Source organism: Magallana gigas, chromosome 7 (genome assembly GCF_963853765.1).
Source record: "Magallana gigas chromosome 7, xbMagGiga1.1, whole genome shotgun sequence".
Classification (NCBI taxonomy): domain Eukaryota; kingdom Metazoa; phylum Mollusca; class Bivalvia; order Ostreida; family Ostreidae; genus Magallana; species Magallana gigas.
The window spans coordinates 52,948,570-52,974,759 of record NC_088859.1 but is presented as its reverse complement, the minus strand read 5'-3'; the positions used below and the strand labels follow the sequence as shown (position 1 = coordinate 52,974,759).

Here is a 26,190-nt window from a genome sequence, read left to right as displayed (position 1 = left end):
ACATTTTCTAATGCATTGTGGGAGAAACCTGTTGCTTCCGTCAACAATGAAATTACGCAGAGTTCGAAGACGAAAGAAAATATACGAACAATCACTGTTTTGCTCCTTTAAAAACAAAACTAAATGTCGTACGGAACAGTAAATATACGGAATTTGTGTTTTCTTTGGATTTTATGGTAATTTTACTTCAAAGAAGAATGATCTGGGCAAAATAATGAATTTTATAACAGCAAAAGGATCTCTGGACGATGTGTCTTTTTTGCACGTTTTTAATTTACTGGGATACATCATTGTTTTATTTCATTTGATCTTCACCGACCCGTCTACTTATGATTTCCCAGTCATACTCTGGTGGTGGAAAAACGTATGCCCACATGATGACACGCCCACTTTACATTACATTAATTGCGGTGGAGGGAGCATGTGCCTGGCATCCTCTGAGAGATATCATCTAGATGATCCAAGAACCAAAGCAATCATATTTTATGGATCTAGTGTTTATCCAGATGATCTTCCATTGCCAAGGAAAGTGGATCATCTGTGGAATTTGATTTACGAAGAATCACCTATGAATAACTACATGTTGTCTCACGCTGCTTTTGTGGAGTTGTTTAATTTCACTGCTACGTTCAGGAGGGAGTCAGACTATCCCCTGACAAGTCAAAATATATATTCTCTAAATTATTTGACCGACAGAAAACCTGTGTCTACTGAAGACAAAAATAGGAAAATAAGAGAGCAAGGATATGCACCTGTCCTGTACATACAATCCCACTCCAATGTAGCATCTGACAGGGACACATATGTCCAACAGTTGATGAAGTACGTCGCTGTTGATTCTTATGGAAAATGTCTTCATAACAAAGACCTCCCAGAGTCTATGAGGACAGCGGAAGATTCATTTGAAGCCGAGGAATTCCTAGATTTCATCGCTCATTATAAATTTCACATTGCCTTTGAAAATGCAATCTGCAGAGATTACATGACAGAAAAATTGATGCGAGCTCTGCATGTGGGATCCATTCCGATTTATCTCGGCTCACCAGTTGTTCAGGACTGGATGCCAAATAATAACAGTGTCATTGTGGCTCAAGATTTCGAGTCTCCAGAAGATTTAGCAAACTACATTCACTTCTTAAATGAAAATGATAAGAAGTATGAAGAGTTCTTGAAGCATAAATTAAGTGGAGGGATAACAAACTCTTTCCTGGTAAACCATTTACGTGAACGTAAATGGCAAAGCCATCCTTCAGGCTCGCCAGAGAGCGGTGATGTCAACATGTTTCTGGGTTTTGAGTGTTACGTTTGCAAACAGATTCATATGATCTCAAGAGACAGGTTGTTAAACAGTAGCTTTTCACGTACAGCAAACATTTCACACACAGGGTGTCAGGAGCCGAAGAAAAGCATTAAATCCCCATCAAAAACCAAAGGGTGAGTAAAGATTTATATTTATTTAAGTACATTAATTTGAGAGACAGTACTTACAATGACATCGATTTAACTTTTGTAATTAGTCGACAAAAAAATAATATACTAGTAATGGTAAAATTTAAAAAAAAAACTTGAAATAAACGTGTTGTTTGAATTAATTGCCTTTTAAAATTCTATACAGGCACGTAGCATCGTTTTTAATGTGTGTGTGTGTGTGGGGGGGGGGGGGGCAGACTCATTCTAAAAATCTTGACAAGCACAAACAAAAATATTTACAACTTTTCAAAAACCTTGAAAATGCTACGGTTGGGGGGGGGGGGTCATAGCGTGCCTGTTATATAAATAAATACGTTGTACATGTACGGGTGAAATGAATCAAAGATCCACTACATGTATTTCAAACATACAATGTATATGAATTTTCCAGTGACTTCTATTGGACAAAGGTGTACAGACAGCAGGAAGACAAAGCTTGGTCAGCGAGGCGCATGGTAGATTCAGGAGAATCCAACTCCAGTCAGTTCTACAGATATCACCGGACACGGAGTAAAACGCAACAGAACTGAAATAATTCTGTGATTCTTTTTATGAATAAAAATCTCTATAATCTATTTGATTTATTTATTTATCTTAAAGTTCAGTTATTTGAACATCAATGCGTTTAATGGCGTGTACTGGTGGTTCGTCTACCGGTAAATGGTCAATAATAGACAGTGTTTGTCTGTATATATAAATACACATCCATATGAATGCATCCGCGTGTACTAATTTGACGTACACCTGCTGTAGACACATTGAACAAATTAAGCTGACTGTCCAACAGTTTTAAAATCTACTTATCAAATTTCTGATTGAAGTCTACACAAGCAGCAATGAGCATCACTTTATATATCTATTGAGAAGGATGTTGTTGAAAACATTTTCCGTTAAATTCGAAATGCGCGATGAATTAGAGTAAGTTTATTTTTTTTTTACCGCACAGCATCGTTAAAACCCAAGCTTCTTAGAGAGAATCAATGTGAATGACGATCATCCGTGGGTTATTGATATTGGCTGTACAGAGAGAAGTGTATACGTACTAGCTTACCGTGCTTATATATGGGTTGATACGTACGGAAATTACAGCGTATAGTGTGCATTTCTGCGCATATTCTGCATACGATTATCAAGACCTTTTAGATTCACACTTTTTTTTTTATTTCGAGCAACAAATTATATAGACCTACAGTGCAGAACAGAACATTTATTTCAATTCTAATTTAGAGTCCATTTACAATTTACAATCACAAGAGAATGATATGCCAATGAAAATGACATTGTTAATTCCAACAATATTGTACCATTTCATTAACAGGAATACAGTGCATGTATGACTACTATAGCATGATATCATTTATAAAGCCCACAACATTAAGAATTTCCTTGTCGTCAATATTCTGTAACCAAAAAAGCTTCTGTTCATTATTGAAAGCTGAAAAATTTCCTGGAGATTTTCCTTGTCATCAATATTCAGTAACCAAAAAAGCTTTTGTTCATTATCGAAAGCTGAAAAATTTGGAAATTTGCTTTTAATCAACCGAAATTTTTATTTTCCTTGGTAATCATTTTTTTTTCAAAAATGAGTTTCATCTTCTATACTGTTAGAATTACATCTACATCTATTACATATCGATCTCCCGGTAAGTTCCCCCACATTTTATGGCATTGGCATTTTTCTCTTAAAACTGCTTTAAAAAATAATAAATACATGTACCATTATATGCATTGAAAGAAAATCATCCATCCCTTCTGTTTAAAATTCTGATTGAAAAAATACGAGTGTTTCTTTCTCTCCCCCTTTTTTGTTGTTGTTGGTTATTTGAGATTTTTTGCGATGCTACGAAAATGCCTGTTTGTCAATTATTTTGCAAATCGCAATAAGTTGAAATTGAACGTTTGTCCACTTAAATGGGTCATTTTAAGTGTACATTGACTTTTAAGTTTTAATACCCCCCCCCTTTTTTTGTGTATTAAGAGTTACTGTTCCTTGGTTTAAAAATTGCGAAGAGTTGCAGTTCTTTCTAGGTAGCGCTGTTTTTGTTTTGACGTCAGAAGATGGCCTTGACAGTCGAGCACAGGTAGATAAAATGTAGACAGGTGAATAAAGATGAGATCCTGGCCACATTCTTACAAATTAGTATGCGTTACCTAACAACCACAGATAATCGGTGAAAACGGTAAGAAACTCATTGAACCATGACGTGTTAAATATCAGATCTCGTTTCGGAAGAAAAGTTGCTGAAAATTGAAGAAAACAAATGTCGGATTTCATTATGCATGTATTGCTTTGTTTATACGAGTGTTCAACACGGGGGAGTCGTGTTAGGATGTTATGTATTGTATGACTAAAACATTATAGTCACGGCAACCAATCTTATTTGAATGTTCAGTGTATTAAGAATTTACCAGTAATAAATCGATGTTTCATTCTAAAAGTTAAATAGAATTAGACTCAATGTATAGATTATTTTAAGTTTAAGAGTAAGATGTATTGATGTTATACAGGCACAGGTACAATAGGGAGTCTATCGAGAACACAAAACAGGTGTAAATGTTTCATCCTAAGCCCAGTAAATGACTTGTTATTACATATTAATGAACTGTTTTATTATTCATATTAAGTACTTTATTGACAATATCTAAAATAATTTTTTTTTTAATCCCCTACCAAATTCAAAATTCAATGATATCTATTTAAGAGTTAACTGGTCTTTACACCATAAATTCAAGGAGAGACAAAGGAATTGGGGCCTATATATTTATATTTCTAATACAAAAGGGAATAATGAAATAGATATAATTATTCAAGAAACCCTGAGATTTAAATTTTAGATTTTGAAATTCTAGAGAGCTAGCTCCCTGACTAATCAAAGTGAATTTGACATTATAACAGGAAATTTAATATGTTTCATGATCTAAATTAGAAAGGCTACACTCAGGTCACAGTTAGAATTTGTCCCAAATACTCGCAATGTAGCAGCTGCGAAATGGATCTGCTTCGCATCAAAAAATGCATAAATATACATTACAAACCGTTTTTGAACATTTATATGATTTTATTATGTAGTTATTACTAGTTAAGTCCACAAAATATTAATTAAGTGGACCTTATCAGGGCATTTTGGTAACACACTTTTTTTTCTGCATTTGAATATGCCTGCCTTTTTGCTGGAAATCTCACGAAATGTCTTGGATTTAATCACTTACATGGCGATGTAAACAGCAAATTTTCAAACCAGATGTTAAAACCGTAGTAGTGATTTCATTGCAAAAACAATGAATGTGGTAAAATGGGACTATGAAATAGCAACATATATAGGTATTTTAGACCAATCATCAGAAAATGAATGCGAGATACAATGCAATGTATTTATTTTCATTTGCTGCAAAGTGAGCCTAGGGGACAAAATTCTATCGTTAGACAGGGTCTGTAGGATATCTGTCATTTTAATAACGATAGAACATTCTATCCAGTTCTAAGTAAGTTTAAGATGTAAAGCATAAAGCAAAATGATGTATAAGTATGCTGCTTTCAAAATTCATTGATAGTTAAAGCGTAAGTGTATGTCTGTCCAACAAGTCAACTTCTCATTGCTGTGTAAGTCACTAATATTAAAAACTACATGTATTAGCCCTTGTCATAAGTAGTCTATAGTATAAGACTGTGGTTTTACTCAGTGGTATTAATTTGTGGTTAACTCTGTGGAATTAGTGGGTGGTTATAAAACTCTGGTGTATCAGTCTATGGAATTAGTCTGTGGTCACAGTGAGTCTGTAGTATTAGTCTGTGGTCACAGTGAGTCTATGGTATTAGTCTGTGGTCACAGTGAGTCTATAGAATTAGTCTGTGGTTACAGTGAATATATGGAATTAGTCTTTGGTCACAGTGAGTCTATGGAATTAGTCTGTGGTCACAGTGAGTCTATGGAATAAGTCTGTGGTCACAGTGAGTCTATGGAATTAGTCTGTGGTCACTGGGAATCTATGGAATTAGTCTGTGGTCACAGTGAGTGTATGGAATGAGTCTGTGGTCACAGTGAGTCTATGGAATTAGTCTGTGGTCACTGGGAATCTATGGAATTAGTCTGTGGTCACAGTGAGTGTATGGAATTAGTCTGTATGGAATTAGTCTGTGCTCACAGTGAATCTGTGAATCTGTGGTATTAGTCTGTGGTTACAGTGAGTGTATGGATTTAGTCTGTGGTCACAGTGAGTCTATGGAATTAGTCTGTGGTCACAGTGAGTCTATGGAATTAGTCTGTGGTCACAGTGAGTGTATGGAATTAGTCTGTGGTCACAGTGAGTGTATGAAATTAGTCTGTGGTCACAGTGAATCTATGGTATTAGTCTGTGGTCATAGTGAGTCTGTAGTATTAGTCTGTGGTCACAGTGAGTGTATGAAATTAGTCTGTGGTCACAGTGAGTGTATGATATTAGTCTGTGGTCACAGTGAGTCTATGGAATTAGTCTGTGGTCATAGTGAGTGTATAGAATTAGTCTGTGGTCACAGTGAGTGTATGAAATTAGTCTGTGGTCACAGTGAATCTATGGTATTAGTCTGTGGTCATAGTGAGTCTGTAGTATTAGTCTGTGGTCACAGTGAGTGTATGGAATTAGTCTGTGGTCACAGTGAGTCTATGGAATGAGTCTGTGGTCACAGTGAGTCTATGGAATGAGTCTGTGGTTACAGTGAATATATGGAATTAGTCTTTGGTCACGGGGAATCTATGGAATTAGTCTGTGGTCACAGTGAGTCTATGGTATTAGTCTGTGGTCACAGTGAGTCTGTAGTATTAGTCTGTGGTCACAGTGAGTGTATGGAATTAGTCTGTGGTCACAGTGAATCTATGGTATTAGTCTGTGGTCACAGTGAGTCTGTGGAATTAGTCTGTGGTCACAGTGAGTCTGTGGAATTAGTCTGTGGTCACTGGGAATCTATGGAATTAGTCTGTGGTCACAGTGAGTCTATGGAATGAGTCTGTGGTCACAGTGAGTCTATGGAATGAGTCTGTGGTCACAGTGAGTGTATGAAATTAGTCTGTGGTCACAGTGAATCTATGGTATTAGTCTGTGGTCACAGTGAGTCTATGGAATTAGTCTGTGGTCACAGTGAGTGTATGGAATTAGTCTGTGGTCACAGTGAGTGTATGAAATTAGTCTGTGGTCACAGTGAATCTATGGTATTAGTCTGTGGTCATAGTGAGTCTGTAGTATTAGTCTGTGGTCACAGTGAGTGTATGGAATTAGTCTGTGGTCACAGTGAATCTATGGAATGAGTCTGTGGTCACAGTGAGTCTATGGAATGAGTCTGTGGTTACAGTGAATATATGGAATTAGTCTTTGGTCACGGGGAATCTATGGAATTAGTCTGTGGTCACAGTGAGTCTATGGTATTAGTCTGTGGTCACAGTGAGTCTGTAGTATTAGTCTGTGGTCACAGTGAGTGTATGGAATTAGTCTGTGGTCACAGTGAATCTATGGTATTAGTCTGTGGTCACAGTGAGTCTGTGGAATTAGTCTGTGGTCACTGGGAATCTATGGAATTAGTCTGTGGTCACAGTGAGTGTATGGAATTAGTCTGTGGTCACAATGAGTCTATGGAATGAGTCTGTGGTCACAGTGAGTCTATGGAATGAGTCTGTGGTTACAGTGAATATATGGAATTAGTCTGTGGTCACAGGGAATCTATGGAATTAGTCTGTGGTCACAGTGAGTCTATGGTATTAGTCTGTGGTCACAGTGAGTCTGTAGTATTAGTCTGTGGTCACAGTGAGTGTATGGAATTAGTCTGTGGTCACAGTGAATCTATGGTATTAGTCTGTGGTCACAGTGAGTCTGTGGAATTAGTCTGTGGTCACTGGGAATCTATGGAATTAGTCTGTGGTCACAGTTAGTGTATGGAATTAGTCTTTGGTTACAGCGAGTCTATGGAATTAGTCTGTGGTCACAGTGAGTCTATGGAATTAGTCTGTGGTCACAGTGAGTCTATGGAATTAGTCTGTGGTCACGGGGAGTCTATGGAATTAGTCTGTGGTCACAGTGAGTCTATGGAATTAGTCTGTGGTCACAGGGAATCTATGGAATTAGTCTGTGGTCACAGTGAGTGTATGGAATTAGTCTGTGGTCACAATGAGTCTATGAATTAGTCTGTGGTCACAGTGAGTCTATGATATTAGTCTGTGGTCACTGTGAGTCTATGGAATTAGTCTGTGGTCACAGTGAGTCTATGGAATTAGTCTGTAGTCACAGTGAGTCTATGGAATTAGTCTGTGGGCACAGTGAGTCTATGGAATTAGTCTGTGGTCACGGGGAGTCTATGGAATTAGTCTGGTCACAGGGAGTCTATGGAATTAGTCTGTGGTCACAGTGAGTCTATGATATTAGTCTGTGGTCACAGGGAATCTATGGAATTAGTTTGTGGATTTTCTCTGTGGTATTTGTCAGTCAGGTTTTATGGTGAATTTTCTCTGGTCAAAATGATTTGTGGCATTTTTTGTAGCATTAGTCTGCTGCTATAGTCTGAAGCAATAGTTTGTGACCTTAGTCTGTGGTCTTAATTTTCATGCATTACTCACTATGGCATACAACAGATACTGAACTTTTATAAAAGACACTGCTGCATACTGGAAACTGTAACAGATACAAGAAGTAACAAATGCCACAAATCATTGTAACAGACCATGCAAGTCATTGTTATAAACCCTACAAGTCATTGTCACAGACACTACAAGTCATTGTAACAGACACTACAAGTCATTGTCAAAGACCCTACAAGTCATTGAAACACACACTACAAGTTATTGTAACAGACCCAAAAAGTCATTGTAACAGACCCAAAAAGTCATTGTAACAGACACTACAAGTCATTGTAACAGACACTACAAGTCATTGTAACAGACACTACAAGTCATTGTAACAGACCCTACAGGTCACTGTCACAGACCCTACAAGTCATTGAACAGACACACCAAAACATTGTAACAGACACTACAAGTCATTGTAACAGACACTACAAGTCATTGTAACAGACATTACAAGTCATTGTAACAGACACTACAAGTCATTGTCACAGACCCTACAAGTCATTGTCACAGACCCTACAAGATGCTATTAGACTACTGCACAAATTAAAAGTGTAAGATACAATACTATACAATGTAATACACACTATTTTTTACTGCATTAGATACAGTTAGACACTGCAATAGACAGGAGCCATTGTATTAATAGACATTAAATGATCGATAGCAGGCACACTAGACACAAAAACACAACTAGACCATGCAATAGATGCTTTATTTATAGACACTAACAGACACACCTATACATTGCAATAGACTCTGATTGACACTACAAAACATTTATAGGTGCTAGTTTACTAGACACTGGAATTAGACAGTGTACGAGACACCACAGGTTTAGACCATAGTCAAACCATTTTACAGGCTATTTACTAAATCTTAACTGACACTGTAAAAAAACCCAGACAGAATGAATGCAATTGCATGTGTAGTAACCCCAGCAGAATTGGAAGAAACCGTCTGATTAGTTGACTGTATACAGTTTTGAATAATGATATATAACCCAAGTTTGCTTGTGTATTGATTTTCTTTACTGAGTTTGGCCTATGATGATTATAACAGTATGATATTGTATTGTATCGGGAATTGATGAACAGCCCACTGTTTCCTATTGATCAAAGAGAGATGCCTTGATATTACATGATGTGAACAGTTGGATTCTGTTGGTGTGTCCGTGTGTAAACTGAAGGTTTTTACGATCACAGGCAGTGATACCAGTGGTTGTTCGTAGATCTCCCCGTCTACAGTACAAGCTGTAATTACTGCCACTGTTTTATGATGCTCATAGAAAACAACTAACCTAAATGGAAGACAAAATCGAGGATTCTCAATCCATGAATGACTTCAGAAGGAAAAAACAATTTCACAATGGCTGCAGTTTCTGACTAAAGAAGTAGTTCAATCCATGAATGGGACCTTAACGCACCAGTGTTAGAAGAAACTATCATAATCTTTAAATGTTTCCAAGCTGGAAAAAAACCCAGTCATTATCTCTGAGCTGTTTTTGACATAAAGAAACTATTTTGATTCATCGGAAGTCTCTGAAAGTTAAATGGGGTGGAGACACAGGAGCCTCCCAAGTAAGCAAACCTCAGGATAGGGAGACCGAATCTTTTTTTTTTATAAGATCCATGTTTCAAAATCAACTGTTTCCAAAGCTAGTTTTCTTTCACGTTTCACCTGAAGCTGTAATCCTTATAAATTTTATGGACTTCAACATGTAACCCTTTGTTAATTTCCCCTGTAAACAGGGTTATTGACATCTGTATTATAATTTTCCATAGCTACATTTTTGAATTCAAATATTTCACACTTTTTAAATCCATGCACCATTTCAATATATGAAGATGAAAAATTTATAACATTGAAGGCAAATTGAGGCAAAAGTTAAATGGGTTTTAACTTAAAAGTTAAAACATGTTTGACATTAAACATTTGGGAACATTATAACCAATGCATTTGCTCTTAATGAACTAAATTGGATGCTGCATTTGACGCGTATTTCCCAAATTATGGCATGCTATATTGTTACATTCAAGTTTTATCAAAATTCATAGTACATGTAGTTTAACGATATAATCAGGGGTAAAAAGTTTTCAACGCTATCAGTCTTTGAGAGAGCAGCATTATAAATGTAACTTTGCAAAGATTGAAACTGCATGTTAGCATTGCTCAGAAGGAGGGTCAACTTTTCTGGTTGAAAACATTTTTTCAAGTGGAGGAAAATTATGTTGATTTGTTAAGATGGGAAGTGGTTATTTGGATTGCTATGAAAGGAACAATAAATGTTGAAAAAGATTTTCACAACCTATCTGAGAGGAAAGAATTCTGTAAATAGTACAAAATGAGCTTTATTCTCAGTAGGATATTTATCTTTATTACCTGGGAAAGTCTGATGAATGGGACCTGGTCGTGTAGGTTCATCTTTGACAGAAGCAGACTCTACAAGAATTAAAGGAAACGGGTCTAAAAGTTAAGCTGGTCTTGTAGTTGGAATCCAAACTTCATTGGACCTTGATTTTTTTTTCATCAGATAGCTGATGATCTGTCCTATATATCTGAGGTCGTTTAAGGTCAGACGACACGTTCCTCAATTTTAAATAACTTTTTCCAGGAATTTGTTAATGGTTTACAACTACTTTGACAAGCTTTCTTGCAAAAAATTAGGGTACCTTACCAGGCATTTCTGCAAAATACTAGAATATGCAATTTCCTATATAATCTTCTTGAAGATACACTTGAATTGCTGATATGAAAATAAATACATCTACAGCAAAGCTAAATTCTCTAAAATAGAACTATATTTCCGCCGGGGCGGGGCTTTGAACTCACGACCTCTAGAACCTATACGCTACTGGAAGTGAGCGGCCACGGTTCTAACCACTTGACCATCTATAGGCATATAACCAAATACAAGTAAATTTTGATCATTTTAAAAGTAATTATAAAATAAAAATTTTTTGTTGGAACTCTTTATTATGAGGAGATACAAAAAAGATTCTCGAGGAACGTGTCGTCTGACCTTAAGCTACTTAAGTATCCGAGTGTTTCAAATCATCCTCTATGTGTTATATAATCTAAATTTGAATCATGGGGAAGGTTCTGTCGAAAAAAGCTCTCGAATAAGTAGTTGATATTGTTTAATTTTCTTACAAACCATGTAGTAAGTTCATTCCTATCCATGCAGAGAAGAGAACTTGGGGTTAAACAAAGTTATAAATATTTCAGTCTCATGGAATGATCTTCAAAGTGAAAGATTTATGCGTAACTGTGTATTAATTACTATTGCTGGAATCCATTAAGTTAAAACATTGGGTAGCTAATTGATAAATTTGATTGTTATTTGAAATTTCTTTTGTACGTACACACAGTCCCAATGATCAGTCTAAAACAAGGAGAATAAATAATGAAAAAAAGAATGTTCTGAAGGTTTTGAATTATTAAAAAAGCAAATTGTTACTATTCCATTAAAACCCATGCTTGATCGACAGGTTGATGGTAAAAATGATTTTGATGAAATTCAATTTCATGTGCTTGAATTATGTATAATCGTTTGTGTTTTGTAACACTTCAGTCTGCCCTTTCTCCTGGTTCATCTAAAGATTTTGATTCAGCCATTTATAAAGGTGTCTTATGAAAATCTATATCATAATATTGATCCAGAGACATTATCTTTGGGGCAGGGACAGAATTCATTGAAATATTTTAATGCTGGGATCATTTAAAGAAATTTATGCAGGTAAATAACTGCACTTGCATAACTTGTTGGAAGGGGTATTCTACACTGAACTGTTTTCTCAGTGTCAACAAAGTATAATGTATTTCAAGCGGTATTTGTTTTCCCTTGTATTATTTTGATGAAATAAGATTTCAACAGTAGAGAGTCATGATATTTCGATTTGTTATATTCGGCCTCATCCTGTGAAAAAGTCTGCAGAAATATCTACTGGTATACTGTAAGACAAAAAACCAAAGATGTGGGTCAATGTTCTACAAAGCAATCTTTTTTCTAATTAATCCAAGGTATTGAATTGCTGTCAGACAAAGGTTATTTGTACACTATTACACAGGTTATCATTTTCAATATTAAATGTATTAAATATACCTGGGAAATTTGAGATTCAAAATTGAAGTATTAATTCTCAGTTTCCCTGGCGTTAACGGTGTTATCCTCTGCCATCGTCCTGTTTTTAAAAAGCTCGGAATCTGACCCGTCAGACTTATCTATATGTTGTGGTCCTAATTCTTGCTGAATTAAAGACATATTAACATGACTTAAAATGCACCAGTCTCCCTTCAGGTTTATTGGCAGTAAAAGTTCATGATTTGGAGCCAAACACATTTTTTTATTGCCTTACATTTTTATGTTGTGTACTTTAAATGTTAAATCACTAGATATTGCTCCTGTCTTGGTAAAGGTTGGTCGATATTTAGCATAAATTATCTCCGACAGATTGAAGTTTTATGAACTGTATTTATTCGGCTTAGAATTTTTATCTCCGATAAGGAAGTGAAAAAGTTTAGAAAATGACGTTAAGGATATTTTACCTTAGAAAGGAATAAAACTTCATCATATTGTAAGTATACAAAAAAAAAAAACGTTTTGTTTTCTGATTTTCTTTTAATTATGAACAAAAGTAAACTTGGTTGTCACACATTTTACAGTTTTGGAATATTTTTTCTTTTTAGCCACCATGATATTGATTTTTTAAAAATCATTTAATGCTATAAATTTCTTTTAATTTAGAACCAAAATTTTGTGGCAAATGTGCAGTTTTTGTCTAATATCCGGAATTTTTTTTAAGTTAATAAACACAATTTGAACCAATGGCTTAAGATAAAGCCTAGTTTTAATTAATTTAAAGCAATTTTTATCTCTTTGTTTAAAATGAATTTTTTTTTGTGCAAAATATAGCTGTAAATGTAAATTAAATGTTGATTAAATTTTTTATGCCAACCTTCAAAGAAGGGAGGGCATATTGGTTTGCTGCTGTCCATCCTCATGTTCCGTTCATTTTCTTCGCAGAGGTTGCATCTATTGAAATGAAATTTAATATACAGATTTATCATGAGAATATCTAGGTCAAGTACTATTTTGGGTATGATTAAGTCAGTTTTGACAGAGTTATGTCCTTTGGACTTCAAAAAATTCCAATTATTTGCAGTTTACATTCATACTTTTCTTTGCAGAGGTTGTCATACTGAAATGAAATTTGATATACATATATATCATGTAAATATCTAGGTCACGTACAATTTTTTATACTGATTGAGGAAGTTTTGACAAAGTTATGCCCCTTTGACTTCAAAAAATTCCAATTATTTGTGGTTTCCTTTCATTTTCTTCCCAGAGGTCTTCAATGGAGAGGGGCATAAGTGTTTCACAAACATTTCTTGTTTGTGTAGAAGATGATACAAGTTTTGCAATGACTGGTAATTGCTTTATCCTGATTGGAATATATAATTTGTTTCCATAATAAGATTGAACTCTACTTGTGACAATGATATCATAAATGTGCCTTTGTGTGAGTAGCATTCTCCTCTCAGTCAGAAGTCCCTGGTCAATGTGAGCTAGGTGGTCACAGTGCTTTTACCTGTTCCTCTGTCATCTCACCTGGAGTTTATCTAGATAAAATTGTTTTTTAATGTTATAAATTTCCTCATCAACTTAAACTACTGCATAAACTTTGCCGTAGTGACAATATTTTTTTTATAAAAAATGTTTAAAAATATTCAAAAATGCAAACAATTTCATTGCCTGGCAAACTTTGATATAAATTGAGAGGAAAACCTTAGCACAGTCCTTGATACTAGTAAGAGTTACCTTTCTTGTCAGATGGTTGCTGCACCATAAGGTATAGACAGGTTGTAGAGCTCCATATTAGTGAATAAGGGTCCTGGGTATGATTCAAAGTCTAGTCTTTTTACCTCTTTCCTACTGCAAACATAAAATTTATGTCCAAATTGTTTTTTTCTTGATTACAGATGCTGAGATGACATGCATGGTGGAATAAACACCATGCCCCTGACACAGATTGCTGTCCATCCCTCGGACAATGTCCCACAGTCAGGCAAACCTCCCAAAAAACCCCAGCCCACACCAATCAAAAAGAAGGACTCCGCCAAGGTAAATATAACAAATGCCCCCCCAGTCAGGCAAACCTCCCAAACATAAATTTTTGTAACATATGACTATAAGGTTATAAGGTGGAGATTATAAATCTTAAACAGACTCAACTTAGGCCATTTTTTTAAAAAAAATTTCATTTGGAATTACCAACTGGAGGTCTCTAGACCCAGGAGGGAGGGGGGATTTTTTTTATTTTTTCAACTTGAAGTTTAGCTAATTAAAAATTTGTTTAAAAGAAAAAAGAAAAAAAAACTCCATATAAAAAAATTCTTTATTTTTTGCAAATAAAATTTTATCAACAGGGGTATTTCAATGAGGTGGAAGGCAATTCCGAACAAACAATAATTTTATTTTGGCCCTAGCTTTGGAATACTACTCACTGGTTGACATTAAAAGAAAGGAAGATGCTGAGTTTCCAAGTAGTTGTTAGATGTCTGTTAAATTTAAGCATCAACAAGGAGGATGTGGTATTCCCAGGCCACTGTCTGCTATCACTTTATTGTTTTGTGTGCAAGCATGTTCAATCCTACCCATAAATCAACTGCCTGTGGCTTTGTAAGAATGTTCTAGGAGCAGAATGGTATTCATTGTTCTAAGACTATAACCAGTTTCGTAATCTATCAAGGGACCAAATAAAAAAGGTTCATTTTGTATGTAAAAATAGGAAAAAATTGCTTAGAAGTATTTAGAAATGAAAGCTGTGGCTATCGCAAATAGAGATGTGGAAGTGATTGGGGGAAGGGGGTGGTATGAGATGATTGTCAAATGTAAATGTGTGTGTGTGTGTGTGTGGGTATGGCCTATAGAGATGTGGAAGTGATTTGGGTGGCATATAGAAATGGGGGAGTGATTTTTTTTTTGGGGGGGGGGGGACGGCGGGGGGAGGGCAGTTAGAGATGTGATCGATAGTAAATGGAGGTTGCATTTACGGAGGTGGCAATGATTTAAAGGGAGTGGCATATACAGGTGTGGTAGTGATGGGGGGGGGGGGTGTCTTTTAGAGATGTGGCAATGGCATTAAGAGATTAGGTAGTGAATGGGGGGGGGGAGTAGTTTATAGAGATATTGGTGATCGGTAATGGGGGACATATAGACATGTGGTAGTTTGTGGGTTAGGCTTGTCACTGTGAACCAAGCTCTGAATTAGAAATAATCCATGGGACAAAAATAGATCATGATTTGAAGCATTGCTTTTGAATATTTGCATTGATAGGAAATAATTGATGGGGGTGGGGTGAGGGAAGGGGGTATAAGTTAGATAGTTTTATAATTTGGTCAACATGGCAACTACAATCACACATCAAAATGCTCAGATAAGTTCTGGTGACTTTATAGCTTGGTCATCTCCAGTTCAAATGATTGCCTAATCAATTGAGACTTCTCTCAGCAGCCACATTGTAGACAAGTAGGTCTGATGTCAATTGATTTGAACATGAATTCTGTCAGAGATTCAGTAACATTGTCATGCATCTGCGTGATGTCTACATGAAACCTCTCATGAATTTGACCTGTTCATTTCACTGAGAATCATCCGTCTGGAGGGATTGTATAAACCCTGTAGGGGGGAATTTTTCTCTCTGACAATAGCCCCTAATGGCCGGGTAGCAGGATTTATTTGAATGAACTTAAATGTCTTGGTCTGAACCCTGGCTCACTTCTGTATGTTTTGGGGGGTACACACTGGTAGATAAGAACTTTGATTGGACGGTCTGTCAGGGTCCAACTATTGATTTAAACAAAGATTTACTGGTACACTCCTTTTGCAATGAAATGCTCGGGTAAAAAGAATCAATGATCACACTCACACTTTTTGAATTTTAACCTGCTAAGCTTAAGTTTTTTTTCTCAATTTTGACTTGAATACAAACTGGCATTCTGACAATGTTCTGAGACAATCAGCTCTAAACCTAAGGATCAAGCTCAGCCTCTTGAAATAAATTACCAGTATTCTGGGCTCTTTATTACCGTAGATATTAAGCATAGTCCATTAAATAAGCATAGTTCAATGCTAATCTATGGGTTGATGACTAATTTCAGAAAATTCAGAAATTTCATAGCGTAGGACGTAACCAATGTTTCAATCTTTTGTATTATATTGTCATTTTAAAGCCCTCAGTTCTTATAATATTTCATCTAACAGAATTTGCTTTATAGATTTTTTCTTCCACATGAAGTGTAGTATTATTTACGTCAATGCCATTAGGCAGAAATATGATTGTAATTAAGTTCATTTTAGTATTACTGCTACAATGCTCTTTATACAACAAAATTGTCTATTTTGTTAACAATCTAAAAAAGAAGATATTTTTGGAGCTTGCTAAAATAATTGTGGAGTGGGTTTTTTATTCAGGTATACTCTCAGTGGGTTCTCTGACTTCTCTGATCAGTCGAGTGCTGGCATTGTTTTTGTGAAATTGTTATTTAAAAAAACATATCAATGAAATTTCAAAGCAATATATTCATGTTTATGTGCAATTTACCTGCAATTTCAGTTGATAAATAGGAACTCAGGTATACACTATACTTACAAACAGAAAATGTGCATCCCATTAACACTGGCATAAAAGGATCACTTTTTGAAGATTAATATGCAAGGTGATGCAGATTAAATGAATACTTCATGTTCCAGTATAAGTAATGTAATTCAGTTGTTTGTTAATAATGTACACTGTGAAGTGGACGCAACTTGAAATGTCAAATGATTCTATTACCTTAAATATGACTCTATATGTCAGCAACTAGTGCATCAAAACCAATTTATTCATTAACTAAGTAATGATTTAATGAAACAGAAAGCTTTTTCTTGTTAAGATACAAAGATCATGAAGTCTATCACCCCCCCCCCCCCCGAGAGAGAGAGAGAGAGAGAGAGAGAGAGAGAGAGAGAGAGAGAGAGAGAGAGATAATGAATTTGTTCTAATGTGGAATAATCACTTACCCCTCCCCTCCACCTAAAAAAAAGTTTCTAAATATGAATCCATTGTGCTATAGAATAACATGTGAAATCATAGACCATCAGACTAGTCCTGGTGATGATGCAATCCATACAAGATGATGGCTGAGATGTATGGTCAGTAACGGAGGGTGTGTTACCTGGCGCTCTGACACCTGAGCTGTTTACCTTTACATTTATAATGCCAGGTATCAGGGAGCCGGAGCTGTTTACCTTTTATATCCAGGTATATAATGCCAGGTATCGGGGAGCCTGCAGGGTTGAGGTTCACTATGGTCAGCATCCACAGACTCGGCCATAAAGGTGTAATCCTTTGTCTAGAAGACACACAATAAGATTATCATCTGTGGTGTAGAGTTTGATTAGTGGTCATTGAGATAAGTGATTTCTGACAGAGAAACATGGATATATCTAATCAGCCAAAGCAGGTAACAGCAACATGGACAATTCTGAATATTTAGTCCTCAAGTACTTAGTTCTCTCTTGTTGTCTTTTCAGACTTTGTAATTCTAAGATCAGAATTTTTTTAATTTATGAACAGTGAACTTAATTGAAAAGCAGTAATTGTTCATTTACCGTTAATTAAGGAGGCTGGGTGAACTATAATAAATTTAGCAAATTTATCTTAAAATTTTTAAAAATGGTATTTTTGACCATAAACTATTTAATATATAAAAGCTATATACTATTATTAATAGTTTTAATAACAAAATAATACTATGAGGTATACTAGTTCATGGTGAAAAAAAATAGCAAAGAAAAAATAAAAAATTAAAATCAGTAAAATTTAAATTTTGTAAGCTTTTTATATATTTATACAGAGCTCTTCATCTAAAGGAGATAGATATGGTCTTAAACTGACCACAACCATTCAGCCTTCTTAATTTCAGTTTTATGTGTAGTGCTCATAATGCTCATAATGCTAATGAAATGCCTCTGGACTTTCCCGTTTAATACTGGTATTGAATGTTGAATATTCCTTGTGTTGTTGTCTAGACTTTCCCGTTTAATACTGGTATTGAATGTTGAATATTCCTTTTGTTGTCCCTTTGCTTTATGTGCAGGATTGATGTGATCTTATTGAGAATTGTTCTAAATCATAGAATTTATATTCTGCTGATTTTTTGTTTTGTTGTTTTATTGGAGGGTTTTTAGGGTGAGGGGAGATGTATTATTTATTTTGTTTTATTCTGTTAATTTTTTCTATTTTTTGAGAACATGGATGATATAAACAATATTCATGTCCAGGAGATTTACCCCTGTTAACTGTACATCAAGAGAATATCTAACTTCAAGATCATTTTGATTATATGGCAGCCCTAGCTTCTCATTGGACAGTGGTTTTCTCCTCTAAGGTCAAGGTCATTACACCTATTAGTAGTTCTCAGTCTCACCTGGGTACAGGTAGATCACTTGAAAATCATTCTCCAAAACTCATCTCATATGAAAACCCAAACCAGCTGTCTGTCTGTTTGTCCGTCTGTCTGTCTGTCTGTCTGTTGTTTTGTCTGTGTATTTACTATGAAACAAGCTAACAGTAAGAATCTTCCTGATACATGGATTTGTCTGTCTGTCTGTACGTCTATCTGTTCACTGGAATACAAGCTATAAGTAAGAATATTCCCTTGACATGGATTTGTCTGTCTGTCTGTACGTCTATCTGTTCACTGGAATACAAGCTATAAGTAAGAATATTCCCGTGACATGGATTTGTCTGTATGTCTGTACGTCTATCTGTTCACTGGAATACAAGCTATAAATAAGAATATTCCCGTGACATGGATTTGTCTGTCTGTCTGTCTGTCTATCTGTTCACTGGAATGCAAGCGATAAGTAAGAATATCCCCATGACATGGATTTCTCAATCTTGTTTGTCTATCTGTCTGTTCATTGTGATATTGCATGTAGTTAGAATCTTCCAAGGACATGGATTTGTCTTTCTGCTGGTCCATTTGTTCATCGTGATACATGCTATTAGTGAGAGACTTTCAGGGCGTCTGAGGGACACAGATCTGGCGGTCCCCTGATTTAAGACGACTCGGAGGATTGACATTGTCAGATGTGAACTGTGGTAATATTTCCCCATCCTGTTGATTCATGCTCTCTGTAGTGACCCTGCACTGTCAGATCAGTAATGGCTTGACACCCTCTCTCAATTTCTGACTGTGTCATCATTCAGCTGACGACAATGGCTGTGATCGGGGAAGCATGGAGCACTTTGATATCTTCTGTCAGGCAGTGGTCAGTGGTTATAGCAGGTACAAAACTTCACTCACTGTCCAATCATTGCATCTACCTGAGTGCACACCTGGGATAAGGCTTAAATTGTGATAGACACTCCTGGGGTAAGACTTCTTTTATGATCTACCTGTGTACACACCTGTGGTAAGACTTGCTGGTATGTACCTGTGTACAAATCTTAAGTAAGACTGTAATGTATCTATGTTCACACTTAGGTAAGACTTTTACTGTTATGTACCTGTGAACACACCTGGTGTAAAGTTTTTACTTTTTTGTACCTGTGTACATACCTGGGGTAAGACTTTTACTGTTATGTACCTGTTTACACACCTGGGGTAAGACTTACTGTTATGTACCTGTGTACACACCTGGGGTAAGACTTCTTTTATGATCTACCTGTGTACACACCTGTGGTAAGACTTGCTGGTATGTACCTGTGTACATACCTGGGGTAAGACTTTTACTGTTATGTACCTGTGTACACACCTGGGGTAAGACTTACTGTTATGTACCTGTTTACACACCTGGGGGTAAGACTTACTGTTATGTACCTGTTTACACACGTGGGGTAAGACTTACTGTTATGTACCTGTTTACACACGTGGGGTAAGACTTACTGTTATGTACCTGTTTACACACGTGGGGTAAGACTTACTGTTATGTACCTGTTTACACACCTGGGGTAAGACTTACTGTTATGTACCTGTGTACACACCTGGGGTAAGACTTACTGTTATGTACCTGTTTACACACCTGGGGTAAGACTTACTGTTATTTACTTGTGTACACACCTTGGGTAAGACTTACTGTTATGTACCTGTGTACACACTAGGGGTAAGACTTACTGTTATGTACCTGTTTACACACCTGGGGTAAGACTTACTGTTATGTACCTGTTTACACACGTGGGGTAAGACTTACTGTTATGTACCTGTTTACACACCTGGGGTAAGACTTACCGTTATGTACCTGTTTATACACCTGGGGGTAAGACTTACTGTTATGTACCTGTTTACACACCTGGGGTAAGACTTACTGTTATTTACTTGTGTACACACCTTGGGTAAGACTTACTGTTATGTACCTGTGTACACACGTGGGGTAAGACTTACTGTTATGTACCTGTGTACACACCTGGGGTAAGACTTACTGTTATGTACCTGTGTACACATCAGGGGTAAATCTTTTATTGTAACATTTCTATGTATACACAAGGGGTAAGACTTTTATTATCACAAATACTCCTGACATAAAAATTAAATCCTTTTTACTGTATGTACAGAACAAGTTTATGTAGTTAAACTATATGTATAGTATTACTCAAGAGAAGTTTCGAGTAAAATAAATAGGTCCAATTTAAAAAAAATAAAAATTTTAACAGTTAAGATAGAATACTCATAGTGATAACTTTGATATATTTATCAAGTACATGTAATTGTTATTTTTTAGTTTTATTTTAATTGAATGTAAATAATTATTCTTCTTTTATCATCTGTAATAATTATAATTCTTTATTTTTAGATAATTTCTAGTTATGAAATTAAATAATATATATATCAGTTTACAGAGATAAATGGAAGACATTAATTCTGGAGCTGTATTCTGTCAAGTATAGGCTGTGCTATAAATAGACTGACATGGAGTGTTTTGGTAAAGTTGTTTTGTTGTTATTTTTGGATGGTTTTACGATCTGTCGGTCAGTGTTGATTGCGACAACGCTAGGTATCTCACCTTTCATCCAATTCCAGTGGTGAATGTTTCATGTCAAAATTATTAATATATGGTCACATCATAGCACAGCTTGTGTATATGATACACAAATCATTGAGTATAATTGTATGTTAGTATTTTGTCTAGTTTTTACTTGGTTGCATATTTGTCAATTAATCATATACTATGGTTGTTTGATATCGATTACCACAGAATAATTAAGTTATTAAGACTTCATGCAACACAAGACTGCAGATTAACACAATGCACAAACAGTCTGGTTTGAGAGTTGCATTGAAGAGTTATCTATACTGACCCACTTGTGGCAAAATTAATCATATTTTCTGATTGAGGAGTCATAAATTAAAATCATTCAAAAGCCTCCTAAATCTGAAGTCTTCCCTCCGCTCTCTTCCTCCCCTTTGATGTAGTATTCTGTGGAGAGTGGTAGAGGGTGCATGTATATTGTCTGTGATTTATAGCTGTGGAAGTCTTACAAAGATTTCTAGACCATTTCGACTGTGATCAAATGTTCCTTTTTGTTGAAGCCAGTGAGCTTGAGAATATTAATACGTATTAACTTTGTAATTTGTAAGCCAGTGATGTCTGTCTATTATATGCAGTTTTCTTTGACTTCTAATCGCATTCTTCTTGATGAAAGATTACATTATTCTCCAATAGTAAGTATTAAACTCTGATGATCAAACTCTCGGCTGAATTATCACCAAGATTCATTCCTTTATTGGACTTTACTAACGGCCATTAGCTGTTTTGTTTTGTTTTTTTGTTTGAGTAAATATATCCTGGAACTTGAATAATTAAGGCCACATTCTCTGGGGGTTTAAACTTTGTGAATTGTAGTTAAATCATGCCCATACAGCACAGAATGTAAAGAAAGCTGTAATTAAATCTTCAGCTTAATTTTTGGGGTCGTGAGTCTAATCCCCCAGGGTTTTGTTTATATTTGTATATACATATTATTTTGTTTTGACATGTTTTAACCAATGTGATTTAAAAGGCAATTTAACTAGTAAAAACTTCTGTGGGTATTTCACAGTTATAAAGATATTCGTCGGAGAGTGAAGCTTACATATGATCTGTACTCTGTCCAAGTCATTGTCATGCTTTAATTTGGAACTCATACGTGATATGATTACCGGTAGTTAGACGGAATATTCAAATGGTAATTATAAAAATAAGGCATTTTATAGCTGGATCCTTGAAAACAATGACCAGTTATCATATGTTGATCATTCCTGCTGTTCACAGTGTATATATAATGTTTTGATACTTGCATCAATGGTTGTAATATATGTAAGAAGGATTTGCAGGAAACTCTGTATAACAAAGGTGAAATCCCTCGCCCCAAACCAGTGTTACTAATCTGTGCATGATTTTTAGGAAACCCTCTCTGTGAGCTCCCCCCTCCTCCCCCCCCCCCCCCCCCTCCCCACCCAAAAGAAAATGTGTGTATGATTTGTGAGGAAACTCTCTTGGTTAACTTCCCTAACTATTCATTTATAAATATTGTAATTAATTTGAGTGTGTGCTTTGTAGGAGACCCTCCATGTGAACTCCCCCACCCCCAAGCTGTCGGAGCGATGTGAGACCAGTCTGTCCATGCTGTCCTCAGGCCAGGACTGCTGTCGGATTTGTCAGTGTGAGGTGTGCGAGATTGAGGATGACTCGCCCCTCATTGCGCCCTGCCTCTGTGACGGCAGCATGAAATTTGTACACCAGGAGTGTCTACAGAAGTGGATCAAAAGCTCCGACAAAGAATGCTGCGAGCTCTGTAAATACGAGTACAAGATGACGTCCAAAGTCAAACCATTCAGAAAGGTACGCATGTGATATTTTGGTTCTTTTAAAACTGTCATTGTAAATCAGTATCTACATGGATTAAAATAATGTGGAGATATCATATTTTGTTCTTTGATGGTAAATAGATGTTTATTCACAAACATTTTATGAAACAGCTGTTTAAATCAGAAAGTCAACATAATAAAATTTACAATTTTTTTTTTTTAAAGTACTTTGTGATAAAGTGAACTTTGCTTGATTAATTTTGTCAATATTTTGTACAGTTTTTGATAGGCAGTGTAGTTAACTTTTTTTTTACCAAGTTCCAGTATTTTCAGGGCTCTTGTGAACAATTTTGGAGTGAAAAATTTATTAAATGTGTGTACACATTGGTTGAAATGAGTAACAGATCTGAATGTTGATATTTCAGTGGGAGAGACTTCAGATGTCCGCCGTGGAGAGACGCAAGATAACGTGTTCTGTGACATTCCATGTGATCGCCATCACGTGTGTCATCTGGTCGCTGTATGTGCTAATCGACAGAACCACGGAGGAGGTAGAACAAGGGGCATTAGACTGGCCGTTCTGGACCAAACTTATCGTGGTCGCCATCGGCTTTACTGGGGGCCTCGTTTTCATGTACGTCCAGTGCAAAATGTATGTCAGACTCTGTCGTAAATGGAAGGCATACAACCGAATGATCACAGTGGAAAATGTGCCGGATGAAGTGAGGGTGAAGGCCATAGCGACGTATACGTCCCCTGAGAAAGCAAAGATTGCGCAGGAAGAGCGGGAAGGGGGAATAATCAACGAGAGCTTGACTACCGATTCTGAACTGTTGTAGTGACTATCTACCTATATATTTGTAGTTGTCAATACTGGGAATTTCTGTATATTGTATAAATATGTTATTTAATTATTAATTACATTCCACATTTAAATCGAAACCATCATCAACAGAATAAAATTACACAAATTTTCTACACTTGAATTAAGCCTGAAATTTATTTTTTTTATGAATCCCACAGACTTTATGAAATTCCTTTGATTTTTTTTTATTACAAAGTTAGTGATACAAAACTAAGTGCTTTTCAGTTGATTTTGTTGTGACTGAATGGAACCTGTTAAACTTGCACCCTTCATAGTGTACTGGGTGATTATAAAGGAACCTGTTTAACTTGATAAATTGAAATGCACCTGATATATATACATGTATATCACTTGATATAGTTATGTAACAGGTCTATCAACATTATGTTGTAGAATTGACTAGTCCTTGATCTTTACATATCATTTACAGAATCTTTCATTTTGTTATCTTTTTCCCTGCCTTAATGGATTCTTGGTTGTTCTTTTTTTTGCATGCTTTACACTGTGCCAAACAACTTGGAAGTAGGATTTCTGGGTGTGAAAGTCGATAGTTAATGTCCATTGTACTTTGATTTGTTGTGACTGTGGTTATATTTAATTTATTGTAATATTTAAGTCAGTTAATTAGAATTCCTCCTCTGATTGTATTGACCATGTTTGATGTACTATATTTTGTTTGATTGTGTGCTTTATGAACAAGTTTAGTGGATTATGTCCCTTAGTGAGGTATGAACAAATTATTGTTAGTTTTGTCTGTCTCTTAGTCTGTTTGTCTGTCTGTCTAAAGATGTTTTGGAATGATGGATGGAAGGTCAAATGATGGCCAAGTTCATGTACTTCTGGTGAAGGTTATTTTAGGACCAGATTCAGAACTCTTTTTGGGGGGACGGGAATTGTATATACTTAATTTGAACTTTTTAGGGGGGGGAGGATTCAGGATTTGGATGTACATGTTAACTCCTTCACTTCCAACAAAGATCATTTCACCAGCATTTTCCAAAATAAGTCTGTATACCTGTGTGTAAACTATTGAAGTAAATATCATTTGGTGCTAAATCATCTTTCAACTCTCTGAAACAGCCAGATGTCTATTGGTGTATTTTCTGTTGGTTTTTGTATTGTAAGAAGGAACCTAATTCTATTACAGTCCCTTTATATGTTGTTTGAACTTTAGAGGTACTAATATATGCTACTGTTTTTGTTTTAACTGTGACCTATGATAGTCATTGTCAGAGCCCCAGGGTTCCAGGTTGACCCACTGTGAAATAAATCCAGGTGTAGTGAATATTGTACTCAAGGTAATCTATATTATTTGTTTCTGAAAGGTTGACGGCCTGTATTTTCTGTATTATATAATTTTTCATCATGTTCAAATGAAGCATCATCAGTCACTTATTACTGGCATTACTAGGATAGGCTTCAGCAGATCATTGCAAGCACCTGCTGATTAAAGACGTCATCATAGGAGTATGAACTACATCATCTAACGAGTGTACAGCTTTATACTAAAATTATATCATCATCTTCAGAGAGAAAAATGATTCCATTGTAGAAATCCACAACCCACTGTATGGATTATTGTGAATTTAAGTGTACAAAGTTATCCATGTAAAAATACATTTGCTATTCTTTAAATTAAAGATGTAGTTGATAACATTACATTAATTTTAGCTATATTATATTTGATAAGAAATACTTGTTAAAGGACTTACTCATACATGTACTTCATAAATAATTTATTTTGAAATAATGTTCAAATGCAGGCACAATAAAAAGGAATAGGGGGTGGGGTAGTTTTTAAAAATTAAAAAAAAAAGTTGTTGATATTGTTTGTAAATGAATTCTTAATTGAATAAAGCATAAAATCATCAAATCTAGTCTGTTGTTATTGGTTTAGAATTTTATAGGTTAAGATTCTGGGGTTTGTAAATTTATTTATACATGTACATTATTAATTGATTTCAGTTTTTCTTTGTACATTTTTAAAATTCTTTATAACAAGGATAGTTGTACTGAAAAATTGATTAACACACTAGTACATAATGAAAATTTGTGTTTCGATACCACAAACTTCATAAATTTACAATTCAATATTGAAATTGTATATTTTCATTTCTTCTGTGAATAAATTATGACTGTTAAAAAAACAAATGTACACTTGCTTAGCTAAGTCATAGAGACGGCCATTGCTGGTTTACATGATTTAATTAAATTGTTAATGTTGTTCTTGTAATCTTTGACTATGACCTTTGAATCTTTTTAGCTCACCTGAGCCAAAGGCTCACATGAACTTTTCTCAAAGTTTGTTGGTCTGTCTTTGTAGCAATCATTGTTGTCATCATCATAAACTTTTCACATTTCACATTTTCATCTTCATCTCCAGAACCAGGGGACCAATTTCAACGAAACTTGGTAAACATATTTCGGTGAAG

General features: G+C 35.5%; 2 protein-coding genes across 6 annotated transcripts; both read left to right on the top strand.

Annotated features, from left to right (window-relative positions):
* LOC105341220 (alpha-(1,3)-fucosyltransferase 11) lies at nucleotides 1-2,043 on the top strand. The gene is made up of 2 exons (XM_011447610.4): nucleotides 1-1,434; nucleotides 1,862-2,043. Exons 1-2 carry the CDS (start codon nucleotides 215-217, stop codon nucleotides 1,998-2,000), a joined length of 1,359 nt encoding a protein of 452 aa, XP_011445912.3. The 5' UTR covers nucleotides 1-214; the 3' UTR covers nucleotides 2,001-2,043.
* A 1,447-nt stretch (nucleotides 2,044-3,490) lies between these two features.
* LOC105341219 (E3 ubiquitin-protein ligase MARCHF1) lies at nucleotides 3,491-25,631 on the top strand. Of its 5 annotated transcripts, none has more exons than XM_011447605.4 (4): nucleotides 3,491-3,650; nucleotides 14,040-14,181; nucleotides 22,646-22,927; nucleotides 23,319-25,631. In XM_011447605.4, the coding sequence occupies exons 2-4, from the start codon at nucleotides 14,053-14,055 to the stop codon at nucleotides 23,730-23,732; spliced, it is 825 nt and encodes a 274-aa protein (XP_011445907.1). In that variant the 5' UTR covers nucleotides 3,491-3,650; nucleotides 14,040-14,052; the 3' UTR covers nucleotides 23,733-25,631. The 5 variants fall into 5 exon arrangements, with proteins under 5 accessions (XP_011445907.1, XP_011445910.1, XP_011445908.1 ...); XM_011447608.4 differs by lacking the exon at nucleotides 3,491-3,650 and adding an exon at nucleotides 9,148-9,634; XM_011447606.4 differs by lacking the exon at nucleotides 3,491-3,650 and adding an exon at nucleotides 12,483-12,631.
* The last annotated feature ends 559 nt before the right edge of the window (nucleotides 25,632-26,190 follow it).

What these genes read in the sequence shown, in the direction of transcription:
- LOC105341220 (XM_011447610.4), top strand. Translation starts at nt 215, where the DNA reads ATGAATTTTATAACAGCAAAAGGATCTCTGGACGATGTGTCTTTTTTG. An exon ending in TCCCCATCAAAAACCAAAGG is followed by an intron (nt 1,435 to 1,861) that starts GTGAGTAAAGAT and finishes TGAATTTTCCAG; the next exon opens with TGACTTCTATTGGACAAAGG.
- LOC105341219 (XM_011447605.4), top strand. Translation starts at nt 14,053, where the DNA reads ATGCATGGTGGAATAAACACCATGCCCCTGACACAGATTGCTGTCCAT. An exon ending in AAAAGAAGGACTCCGCCAAG is followed by an intron (nt 14,182 to 22,645) that starts GTAAATATAACA and finishes TGTGCTTTGTAG; the next exon opens with GAGACCCTCCATGTGAACTC. An exon ending in AAGTCAAACCATTCAGAAAG is followed by an intron (nt 22,928 to 23,318) that starts GTACGCATGTGA and finishes TTGATATTTCAG; the next exon opens with TGGGAGAGACTTCAGATGTC.